Source organism: Arachis stenosperma, chromosome 2 (assembly GCF_014773155.1).
Source record: "Arachis stenosperma cultivar V10309 chromosome 2, arast.V10309.gnm1.PFL2, whole genome shotgun sequence".
Taxonomy (NCBI): Eukaryota; Viridiplantae; Streptophyta; class Magnoliopsida; order Fabales; family Fabaceae; genus Arachis; species Arachis stenosperma.
This window is the reverse complement of record NC_080378.1, coordinates 35745601-35758411: the sequence shown is the minus strand read 5'-3', so window position 1 is coordinate 35758411 and position 12811 is coordinate 35745601. Positions and strand designations below refer to the sequence as shown.

Below are 12811 nucleotides of genomic sequence, written 5' to 3'. Positions count from 1 at the left end.
GGGTTCATCCCATGAAAATTTCCTTGCTTCATTGATTAACCTCTTCACTTGTTGCTTAGAGAACTCTTGAGGTATCTTCCTTCCAACTTTGTAGTTTGCTATGTCAGCAAACCAAGGTGCTTGCTGGATTTGCAAGAGGTGCTCATCTGGGAAGCTTTCATTTACGGGCTGAGAAGCTTTTTGAATTGTTTCATGTGGTAGCCTTGACAGATGATCAGCAACCCGGTTTTCAGTGCCCTTCCTATCTCTTATCTCAATGTCAAACTCTTGTAGGAGCAATATCCACCTGATGAGTCTCGGTTTAGCATCCTGCTTTGACATCAAATACTTAAGTGCAGCATGGTCAGTATAAACCACAACTTTGGATCCTATCAAGTATGATCTAAACTTATCAAATGCATAAACTATAGCTAGCAACTCTTTCTCTGTTGTGGTGTAATTTCTTTGGGCATCATTTAACACTTTACTTGCATAATATATAACATGATGCAGATTTCCTTTCTTTTGCCCAAGTACAGCACCAATTGCAAGGTCACTTGCATCACACATGAGTTCAAAAGGTAATTCCCAATCTGGAGGTGTGATGATTGGTGCTGTTGTGAGTTTATGTTTTAAGGTTTCAAAGGCATGCCGGCAGTTTTCATCAAACACAAAAGGGTTATCAAGCATTAACAGATTACTTAAAGGTTTGGCTATTTTTGAAAAGTCCTTGATAAACCTTCTATAAAATCCGGCATGTCCCAAGAAACTTCTAACAGATTTCACATTAATTGGTGGAGGGAGTTTTTCTATTATCTCAACCTTTGCCTTATCAACCTCTATCCCTTTTCTTGAAACTTTATGGCCAAGGACAATCCCTTCGGGTACCATGAAATGGCATTTTTCCCAGTTTAAAACCAAATTAGTTTCTTGGCACCGTTTCAAGACAAGGGTTAAATGGTTCAGGCAAGCATTGAAATTATCACCAAAAACAGAGAAGTCATCCATGAAGACCTCTAGAAATTTTTCGACCATATCAGAGAAAATGGATAGCATACACCTTTGAAATGTGACAGGGGCGTTGCAAAGCCCAAAGGGCATCCTTCGGTATGCAAAGACTCCAAATGGGCATGTAAAGGCAGTCTTCTCTTGGTCCTTGGGGTCCACCACGATTTGATTATACCCAGAATATCCATCCAAAAAGCAATAATAGGCATGACCGGCCAACCGTTCCAGCATCTGATTAATGAATGGAAGAGGGAAATGGTCCTTCCTGGTGGCATCATTCAATCTTCTATAGTCTATGCACATCCTCCATCCAGTCACTGTTCTAGTAGGAATCAACTCATTCTTCTCATTGGTGATGATCGTCATTCCTCCTTTCTTTGGTACAACCTGAACCGGGCTCACCCATGGGCTGTCAGATATTGGGAAGATTATCCCTGCATTCCATAACTTCATTACTTCTTTCTGGACAACTTCCTTCATTGTGGGATTTAGCCTTCTTTGAGGTTGAACTACTGGTTTGGAATTATCTTCCAAGAGGATTTTATGCATACATAATGCAGGGCTGATTCCTTTTAGGTCATCAATGGTCCATCCTAAAGCATCTTTGTGAGCTTTGAGTACATCAAGGAGCTCTCCCTCTTCCTTCTTTGTCAGGGATGAATTAATGATCACTGGGAAGCTTTCTGATGTGCCTAGAAATGCATATTTGAGATGGGGGGTAGTGGTTTCAGTTCTTATTTTCGTACTTCTTCCTTCTTGTCTTGTTTTTCATCTTGCTCAATGAAGGTCTCAGCTACTTGTTCTTCTGTTGCCCCTTGATTTCCTTCTTGCTCCTGAAAATTTTCTTCCAGCATTTCTTCCACCAAACTCTCTATCATATCAACTCTTACGTAGTCCTCTTGCTCAGGAATGTGTTGCATTGACTTGAAAACATTTATGACCATTTGTTTATTATGGACCCTGAAGATCATTTCTCCTTTTTCTACATCAATGATGGCCCTTGCTGTGTGTAGAAATGGCCTTCCCAAAATGATTGAGTCGTTTCCTTCCTCTTCAGTATCCAAAATCACAAAATCTGCTGGGAAGATAAATTCCCCAACCTTCACCAACAGATTCTCCACAATTCCATTGGGTGTCTTGATTGATCTGTCAGCCATGACTAATGACATCCTGGTGGGTTTAAGCTCTTCTATAGCAAGCTTTCTCATCATTGAAAGAGGCATTAAATTGATGCTGGCACCAAGGTCACAGAGAGCTTTGTTGAGAATTATTTTGCCAATGGTGCATGATACTACAAAGCTTCCCGGATCCTTGAGTTTTGGTGGAATGCCCCGTTGAATCACAGCACTACATTCCTCGGTGAGTAATACGGTTTCCTTCTCAAGCCAACTTCTTTTCTTGTTAATAAGTTCTTTCAAAAACTTGGAATACAGAGGAATTTGCTCAAGTGCTTCAGCCAAGGGAATATTGATTTCCAGCTTCTTAAAAATCTCAAGAAACTTATGAAAATGTTGGTCCTGAGCTTCCTTGTTGAACCTCTAGGGATAAGGCAGTGGAGGTGTGATGCTTTTCCCTACTTGCTGTTGTCTTTGTTGGTTGCCCTTCTCTTTAAGTTTCTCAGTGCTTTTGTTTGGTATCACCTCTTGATCCTTGGCTTCATCTACCTTTGTTTGCTTCTCATCCTCTGTTGGTTCTTTGATGCTCTCTGTTTGCTTCTTTGTAGTGTCATTGTTCCTCATCAACGTTCTCCCACTCCTTAATTGTATTGCCTTGCATTCCTCCTTGGGATTTGGGATTGTGTCACTGGGAAGTGAGCTTGAAGGTCTCTCAACAGAAATTTGCTTGGAGATTTGCCCGATCTGCCTCTCTAGGCTCTTCATGGAAGCCTCATGGTTTTTGGTTGTCATTTCCTAGTATTTCATCATTTTGTCTATCAAGGTCTCCAGGTTAGTGAGTCTTTGGGATTCAGGTGGTGCTTGTGGTAGGTTGTGAGATGTGAGTGGTGGATGGTAGGCATTTTGGTTAGTGGGTTGGTTATTGGATTGGTACTGGTTGAGATTGGGGTAGTTGTTTTGAGGTTTTCTGTAAGTGTTTTGGTTAGTTTGCTGCTGGTTGTAATTTTGGTTGTTTCTTGGGTTGTTTTGGTTTGAGTTCCTCTGCCATAGTTGTTGGTTTTGGTTGTGAGTGTCTCCCCATCTGAGGTTGGGGTGATTTTTCCATGAGGGGTTGTAAGTATCACCATAGACTTCATTTGGACTAGAATGCATGTACTGGACTTGTTCTTGCTGTTGCTCCTCTTGAATTTCTTCATTTTGCCCCCATGTAGTTGATGGTTGGCTAGTGTTAACTGCTGCAACTTGGAGGCTATCAATCCTCTTGGTCATTTGCTCAAATTGTTGTTGAATTTGCTGCTGCATCATCTTGTTTTGAGCCAAGATTGAGTCCACTCCTTCTAGCTCCATTACTCCTCTCCTTTGTGATGGTTGGCGGTTTCTTTGATGAGCAAAGAAATATTGGTTGTTAGCCACCATATCAATGAGATTTTGAGCTTCCTCTGCAGTTTTCATGAGTTGCAGAGAACCTCCAGCTGAATGATCCAAAGCTTCCTGGGATTTCAATGTTAAGCCCTCATAGAAATTCTGCAGCTTATCCCACTCAGTGAACATTTCAGGAGGACATTTCCTGATTAGAGCCTTGTATCTCTCCCATGCCTCATGGATGGGTTCAGCCTCCATTTGTGTAAATGTTTGTACCTCTGTCTTCAACCTTATGATCCTTTGAGGTGGGTAAAATTTGGTTAGGAACTTGGTTACCAAATCATCCCAATTGTTGATGCTGTCTCTTGGAAAAGATTCCAACCATTGAGTGGCCTTGTCCCTGAGAGAAAATGGGAATAGCAATAGCTTGTAGCTGTCAGGAGGCACACCATTAGTTTTGACAGTGTTACAAATCCTCAAGAAAGTGGATAGGTGTTGGTTCGGGTCTTCAAGTGGTCCTCCACTAAAAGAGCAATTGTTTTGAACCAAAGTGATGAGTTGTGGCTTTAGTTCAAAATTGTTTGCATTAACATTTGGAGCTAAGATGCTGCTTCCACAATGTCTAGGATTTGCAAAGGTGTAGGAGGCCAAAACTCTCCTGTGGGGTGGGTTGTTATTGTTGTTGTCTGCTCCACCAAGTGGATTGGTTGAATGTTCCTCCATATCTTGGAATTCTTCTTCGGATTCCTCTTCTCCAACAATATTTTTCCCTCTTTCAGCTCTTCTTAACCACCTAAGAGTTCTTTCGTCTTGTTCCTGAAAAGTGGGTGTGGTTCTTCTTGTACCTGACATACAAGCAGAGCATAAGAAACACACTCAACTAGTGACACTTCAATCTAATGCTGGATTGAAGTTTTAGTTAGTTTAAGCAAAAAATCAAACAGTTAGTGGGTTAATTGAAAATTAAAAGACAGTAAAGTAAAAGTGCTTGATCTAGATCACCACTTCACTTAATCATGGTCAATCTATTCAATCCCCGGCAACGGCGCCAAAAACTTGATGTGCGGAAAACGATCCGACACAAAACTCACCGGCAAGTGCACCGGGTCGCATCAAGTAATAATAACTCACAGGAGTGAGGTCGATCCCACAGGGATTGAAGGATTGAGCAATTTTGGTTTAGTGGTTGATTTAGTCAAGCGAATCAAGATTTGGTTGAGTGATTTGTGATTTGCAGAAATTAAATTGCATTGAAAGTAAAGGGAATGTGTAAATTGCATGAAATTAAAGAGGGCAAGAAATTAAAGTGCTGAATCTTAAAGAACAAAAAATTAAATGGCAGAAACTTAGAACACAAGAAATGTAAATTGCAGAATCTTAAATTGCAAGAAATGTAAATGGCTTAAATTATAAAGGGAATTGGGAGTTGGATTTGCAGAAATTAAACAAGAAAAAGTAAATTGCAACAAACAGAGAAAATAGAAGATGACTTGGAGTTAATCGGATCTAAAACAAAAATGTAAATGAACATGAAGAGCATCAAACAGAGAATGTAATATTGAAATTTAGATCTCAGGACCCAAGAGACTAGATAACCAAGTCTAGATCTCAATGCCTTCCTAGATCCAACAAGAACAATTGCAAAGGAAATGAAGAATTGTAACTTTCAAAGAAAGTAGAAGAGGAAGCAATTAATCAGAAATGGAAATTCAATTATGCAGTGAACTGAAACAGGGAGATCCAAGGATGAGATTGAAACAGAATTTCTTCAATTCTCCAACCCAAGATCCAAGACAATTGTAATTGAAATTGAAAGCAAATAAACTAAGAGGAAGAGAAGTGAATTCTCCTTCCCCGAGACTAAGAAACTCCAAATCACTCAATACCCAAAAGCTTTCATAAAACTATTCTGAAAACTCAAAGAGAAAGCTCAAAAGAAAAAAAAGCCCGAATAACTTGAATTCTATCCTATTTATACACTTTCTTCAAATGATCTTCAAGCCTTGAGTTGGGCCTTTACTCTTGGTGGACTTGGGTTGAGAGAGGCCTTGGTTGATTGCTCTTGGAGTTTGGAGAGGAATCAAAGTGAACCAATTGAACCGGGTTGGAGTTTTGCAAAAGTTTGAGTAAAAGTTTGAGTAAAAGTTTGAGTAAAAGTTTGAGGCAAACTTTTACTCCAACTTTTCATATCAGCTCCCTCCTTTTGCTGATACCAACGTTGGTGCAAAAGTTAGGGGTCTAACTTTTGCTCCAACGTTGGCCTCCTCATGTGCACCCATGGCGCCAACGTTAGCCCAAAAGTTAGAGGCTAACGTTGGCGCAAACTTTTGCTCCCCCTTTTTGATTCTCATGCGCCAACGTTAGCCTAAAAGTTAGAGGCCAACGTTGGCGCAAACTTTTGGTGCCCCAGGGAGTATTTTCATGTGCCAACGTTAGCCCAAAAGTTAGGGGCTAACGTTGGGGCAAACTTTTCACCCAAAAGTTTGTGCAAAAGTTTGAGGCTAACTTTTGGTCAAACTTTTTGTCCTCTCTTCCTCCTAGCCATTCCTTCTTGCTTCAACCTTTCTCCAAGCTTTCTTCACCTATCATTAATCAACCAAACACATCAAAGCTATGCTCAAAATCATGAGATATTCATTCTTTCACAATATGTAACAAATATAGCATAAAACCTTATGAAATTGCATTAATTCATCTATGGTCGATTCAATCAAAGGAAGCATGAAAATCTACCCAACTTGGCTTGCTTAGAGCTCAAGAAAGTGCATAATTCAAGTGAAAACAAAAGAAAAAGACTAGAGAAACTAGGCTAAGATGACTTGTCATCAGTTATTAAACCATCCCGCATTCCCAAAGCAAGGAGATGTGTGTTTTCAAAAGTAAAAATTCAAAAGAAAACGTTCCACATTCAAAGGAGAACCCTACAAAGAAGAAATCGACAAAATGCTCGAGTCCGGCTTCACCATAAAAGGATCGAAGTCCTAAAACTGAAGACTCAACCTCAAAACAGAAAACCGAGCTCGAGCAGGGGCACTGTTCATACCCTGGGTCGAGCTGTCTGACCCGGGATGTTCTACTGATAAGTCGACCGACCTCTTCAGGTCAGGACAAATCTGACCTCTTCTCAAAGAGCTCGGCCAAATCACCAGGAAAGCCCGAAAAGGGCCCAAATGGAGGACCGCGTCCTAAAACCTAAGGCAGCCCAAGCCTACAGATAGAAAAGTAGTTCTTTTGAAGATAAGATGACCTCACTCAAAAGATAAAGATAAGATAAGATAACTAACTTATCTTATCTAAAAAGGTCACTCCGCACCATTATAAATATACTAGAGCACCCAGGTATAACTCATACTCTGATTCTACTAAAAATCTGCTTAATACCCTTGCTCACTTAAGCATCGGAGTCCCTTGCAGGTACCACCACCCTCCGGTGATGAAGGATCAGCACCTCCACCAAGTCCAACAAGTCGGCACGACAGCTCTAGCCGCCACGCACAAGCCAGACACGTCATCACTAACCAGTACAGAAGATCTCATCCGAGATCGACCTACAGTTTCAGGTAACCCTCGAAACATCCACCCTAAGGTGTTATATATTTTTGGAAAGCTCTTTATGTCAACTTTTTAACGCAAATAAAATCAGATCATTTGAATCTCGATAACTTAAGTTATGATCCTTTGAAGATGAAGAGGTCAGGCTGATAACTCTGCAGTGATGTATTTTTCTCCTTGTGTTTTCGAGGTCAATATCTTCCTTAATTCCAGTGTCCATTATAAAGTTTTATATATGGTTGGAAAGCTCTGGATGTCTACTTTCCAATGACACTAAAGTCACCTCATTTGGAGTTGTTTAGCTCAATATATTTTTATTTGAATGAGAGGAGGTCAGGCTGGCATATGCCCCGGCGTGCCACGCCCACTTCTTAGCATGCCACGCCCATAGTGGGGCTCAAAATTACTCCTCTGAAACTTAAGCCTGGCGTGCCACACCCATAACACCAAGTGGCACGCCCTCTTTGAGACTTGGCTTCCCAAACTTGGCGTGCCACGCCCATAGCACCAAGTGGCACACCCATTGTTGAGAGTTGGTTCAAAAGCTTGGCGTGCCACGCCCAGAGCTTTAAGTGGTATGCCTAGCTTTATTTGTTATTTCCTTCCCCTTTTGTTTCTCTTTTCACCTAAAATTTAGCACAAACCCATTTCAAAGTAATGTACCATAATATATATTATTTGGTTCATGAAATTGCATTGATTCAATGAGATTATGCTTTTTTTATGGTCCTTTTAGATAAGAAAAAGGGGTAAATGATGCAAATCTTCACAACACCAAACTTAAACTTTGCTTGTCCTCAAGCAAACAAAGAATCATGCAATAGATTTTGACAAACCAAGGTGAGAAGAGTACCAATATTTATGTTCATGGTTAGCTAGCTTCTTATGCATGCTACAATTACAAAAGAAATTCAAATGATTGATGCTTCTATCTAGCTCATTTTATGAAATCTTTTTCTTTGTGTTTTTTCCTTGAAACAAGATTTTCATCTTTTTCTTAGCTTAGCTTCTTGGGTGCTTTGCACCATTTGTTGAAAGCTACGACTCTAAATGCTTTGTTTGCAAGTATTACCACTTGATACATAAGCACCACAAGCATTTAATTAGAGGACTCTTTTAGCTCATTTGTTTCTTTTCTTTACTCTCTAATCATTGATGCTCAGAGCCTTGAGCTTTGAGGGAGTGCTTTTGCACTTGAGTCTAGCCTTGATTCTAAGTGTTTTGTTTTCAAGCTTTTTGCTTGATACATAAACACCAAAAGTACTTGACAAAGGAATTGTCATTGGTACTCAGAGCCTTCATCTTTCTCATTCTTTCCCTTTTCTTTTTCTTGCCTTATTTGCATTTTGCTTCTTCAAGATTTTCATGATTTCAAAAATTTCATAAAATGTCCTAGATGAAAACTTCAATTACACAAATTCAAATGCAATTGAGCAACAATAATCATGCTAGCTTCCCAATACTTAAGTTCATGCTAACTTCTTCTTTAATTACCTTGTTTGTTTATGATCATGATTCTTAATTACTTTGAACTCACAAAACTCAAGATGGTAGTCATAATGTCATAGCACATGTTACAATTCAGCAATCAAGCTAGGCTTATTCACAACACACATGCATATAAATGAATAGAAGACAATCATGCAATTTAAATGTACTGAAAACAAATAAGAGGAAAAAGGAATGTTACCACCTTGTAGTTTATCTTCATTATTGTTGTCCTTTTCCTCCTATTCTTCCCCTTTTCACACCAAATTTAGAATGATTGCTTGTCCTCAAGCAACAATTAAAACAGTGGTGATGGGGTTTATGATGGGTCATGAGTGTCTTACACAATGAAATGTGAGTAATGCATGTGCTCAAGCAAGCAAAAATAAGAATACAATAAGGACACAAGAAGTAAAAACAGAGACAATGTGATTACATTAATAAGTGGTGTGTATGGTACATAGCATGAAAGATAAGTGGCAACACCAAACTTAGTGTGACACTTTTATTTTAGAATGATGCAAGTACCCAGTGAATATTGAAAATTAATTTGTTGCAAGGCAACACCAAACATAGAATGCAATCATATGCCAAATTATTGAAAATAAACAAAGCAAAGAAAGGAAATGTTACCTACTGTTGGGTTGCCTCCCAACAAGTGCTCTTTTAATGTCATTAGCTTGACATGTTGTTCTCAACTTTCTTCCTCTTCTTCCAGTTTGTTAAGAGGAATGATGATCTCAAGGGGAGAGAAGAGCAAGTTGATGTCCCCTGTTTTGGCATCTTCCCAACAAGCTTTCTTTTATTATTTGCTTGATTTGCTTTGCTTGTTGGGGCAGGAGTTGGATTGTTTGCAGTTAACCTTTTCTTCTTCATGAATATAGCTGATTGTTTCTTGGTCACAATCCTTACTCTAGTGTTTTGGTTGATTGCCTTCACTTATTTGTTTTCAGAACTTAGGTGTTGTGAGATGGTTATCCTCTTTATCAAGAACTTCTTGGAATGGTGGCTCTCTTGGTACAAATATCTCTTCTTCTTGCTCTACCAATTCCTCATTTTCACCCCCATTAAGCACTTCTCCACTCTATAGACTGATGGCACGATATTCTTCCCCTGGCCAAGGAAAGATATTGGTTGGTTTATCAACAAAATGTTGTGCCAATTGTCTCATTTGCTCTTCTTGATTTCTCCTTGAGATTTCCATATCTTCAATCACCTCTCTTACATTTTGCCTTAAAAACTCACTGAGTTAGGCAATGAAGAGATATCTCTTGGAGAGTTCTTCTATTGCAAATTCTAGAAGATTTTGTGCAGGTTCATAGGTTGGACAATTACGGGATGATAGTCCTTGATGAATGGGGTATGCAGCATTAAAACTCCAGCCAAAATTTCGGTAGTTATCATAATATGAACTATTTTGTGGCTCTGGAAGGTATTCCATTTTATTTGATTGCTCATACTCTATCATTCCTTGATGATATTCCCAGCCACCATTAAGATAATGACTAAAATTATTTTGTGGTGGTGGGCAATATCTCATATGACATGATTGATCAAAATGTGAGGGAAACTCCATTCTTACTTGCAAAATGCTCTGTCTCAAACAATAATCACCAAAAGAAATTGGAATCCCCATTGTCACAGATGAGGTATTCTTAGTGAGGCAATAACACAAAATCCTTACTAGCAAGAGAAAATTAAAAGAAATTAAATGACAAAAACAAAAAATAAAGGAAAAAATGTCTAATCTAGGTAATCAACCAACCGGTAGTTTATTAATCACAATTAATCCCCAGCAATGGCGCTATAAAACTTGATGACCGGAATACAATCCCCATATAAAATGAATTCGTTCTTTGGCAAGCGCACCAAATATCGTCAAGTAATAACCCACTAGGAGTGGGGTTGAATCCCACAGAGATTAACAGATTAAAGCAAACAATAGTTGATTGATTATTCTAGTTAGACTAACATTAAGGAGAGATTATCAACAAGAAATGTAAATGACACGGAAGTAAATGAAAGCAATAAAGTACAAGAAAGTAAATGGCAAGGAAAGTAAAGTACAAGAAAGTAAAGTGCTGGAAATGTAAAATGCAGAAAATGTAACTAACTATAAAGTAAATAAAAGAAAGAAAGATAAAATAAATATTGGGATCAAGAGATATTGTATTCTCTAGATTAATTGATTTTATCTCATCTTCATGCAACTCATTGACCTCTTGGCAATCATGATTGATTGAGCCCCAATTCCTTGGTGACTCAATCTCTCAAATCTTGATCAATAGCCAATTCCTTAGTCTAATTGCTCATGAGAAGAGATGAAGCTTGTTCCCTGATTATACCACACATCCTCATAGATCCAAGTAGTGGGTGGATTATATGTCACCATATCCAATCACTAAAACCCAAGTCTACTCAAGTGTGAGAAAGGATTTCAAGCATGGTTTTATGATTCCTCTTCCAAGGTTCACAAAAAATCCAAATACATTCAATCTCTTTTCCAAGATAATTGAATGCTAACATGAAGAACAAAATCTCTTCTAGTAAATCAAAGAGAGATAAAGAGAAGAAGAAGAATAAAAACAATCAATCTATTGAAAAACGATATAGCTCTCTTTCCCAATGGAAAGAGTTAGTAATTCATAACTAAATTATTTACAAAGTAAGAAAGAAAAGAGAAGAAATTGATGGTTGGTGCACGGATTTTGTGATCATCAACAATGGCTCCAATAATTTGGTAGCTCTCACACGTGAATTACACTTAGTCACAACTCCACACAACTAACCAGCAAGTGCACTGGGTCGTCCAAGTAATACCTTACGTGAGTAAGGGTCGATCCCATGGAGATTGTTGGTATGAAGCAATCTATGGTCATCTTGTAGATCTCAGTCAGGCTGATTCAAATGTGATTGGATTAGATAATTAAAAGATAAATAAAATAGGATAGAAATACTTATGTAAATTAATGGTGCGAATTTCAATAAGCGTATGGAGATGCTTGTCCTTGTTGAATCTCTGCTTTCCTACTGCTTTCATCCAATCCTTCTTACTCCTTTCCATGGCAAGTTGTATGTAGGGCATCACCATTGTCAATGGCTACATCCCATCCTCTTAGTGAAAATAGTCCAAATGCTCTGTCACAGCACGGCTAATCATCTGTCGGTTCTCAATCAGGTTGGAATAGAATCCCGTGATTCTTTTGCGTCTGTCACTAACGCCCAGCCTTCAGGAGTTTGAAGCTCGTCGCAGTCATTCATTCCCGGAATCCTACTCGGAATACCACAGACAAGGTTAGACTTTCCGGATTCCCATGAATGCCGCCATCAATTCTAGCTTATACCACGAAGATTCTGATCAAGGAATCCAAGAGCTATGCGCCCGGTCTAAGGTAGAACGGAAGTGGTTGTCAGTCATGCGCGTTCATAGGTGAGAATGATGATGAGTGTCACGGATCATCACATTCATCAAGTTGAAGTGCAACGAATATCTTAGAATAGGAATAAATCGAATTGGATAGAAAATAGTAGTAATTGCATTAAAACTTGAGGTACAGCTGATGAGCGGATAATTTGTATGCTTTTTGGCATTGTTTTTAGTATGTTTTTAGTATCTTTTAGTTAGTTTTTAGTATATTTTTATTAGTTTTTAATTAAAATTCACTTTTCTGGACTTTACTATGAGTTTGTGTGTTTTTCTGTGATTTCAGGTATTTTCTGACTGAAATTGAGGGTCCTGAGCAAAAATCTGATCCAGAGACTGAAAAGGACTGTAGATGCTGTTGGATTCTGACCTCCTTGCACTCGAAGTGGATTTTCTGGAGCTACAGAAGCCCAATTGGCGCGCTCTCAACGGCATTGGAAAGTAGACATCTTGGGCTTTCCAGCAATATATAATAGTCCATACTTTGCCCAAGATTTGATGGCCCAAACCGGCGCTCAAAGTCACCTACAGAAATTCCAGCGTTAAACGCCGGAACTGGCATAAAAATTGGAGTTAAACGCCCAAACTGGCATGAAAGCTGGCGTTTAACTCCAGAAAAGATCTCTACACGAAATTCCTTCATTGCTCAGCCCAAGCACACACCAAGTGGGCCCGGAAGTGGATTTTTCTGTCATTTACTCATTACTGTAAACCTTATGACCTCATAACATTTCTTATACGTTTCTTTCCACAGTATGAGCCTCTAAACCCCATGGTTGGGGGTGAGGAGCTCTGCTGTGTCTTGATGGATTAATGCAATTACTACTGTTTCTTATTCAATCATGCTTGCTTCAATTCTAAGATAACACTTGTTCTTAATCCG

General features: G+C 39.0%; 1 protein-coding gene across 1 annotated transcript; it reads right to left on the bottom strand.

The window, feature by feature from the left end:
• Positions 1–1721: 1721 nt before the first annotated feature.
• Positions 1722–2726, bottom strand: LOC130962799 (uncharacterized). Its single transcript, XM_057888966.1, has 2 exons — positions 2628–2726; positions 1722–2525 (listed from the first exon to the last, which is right to left on the bottom strand). Exons 1-2 carry the CDS (start codon positions 2724–2726, stop codon positions 1722–1724), a joined length of 903 nt encoding a protein of 300 aa, XP_057744949.1.
• Positions 2727–12811: the final 10085 nt, after the last annotated feature.

Coding starts and splice junctions, on each gene's coding strand:
- LOC130962799 (XM_057888966.1), bottom strand. CDS start 2,726: ATGAGGAACAATGACACTACAAAGAAGCAAACAGAGAGCATCAAAGAA. Junction 2,526..2,627: donor ATGAAGCCAAGGATCAAGAG/GTGATACCAAAC, acceptor CCTTATCCCTAG/AGGTTCAACAAGGAAGCTCA.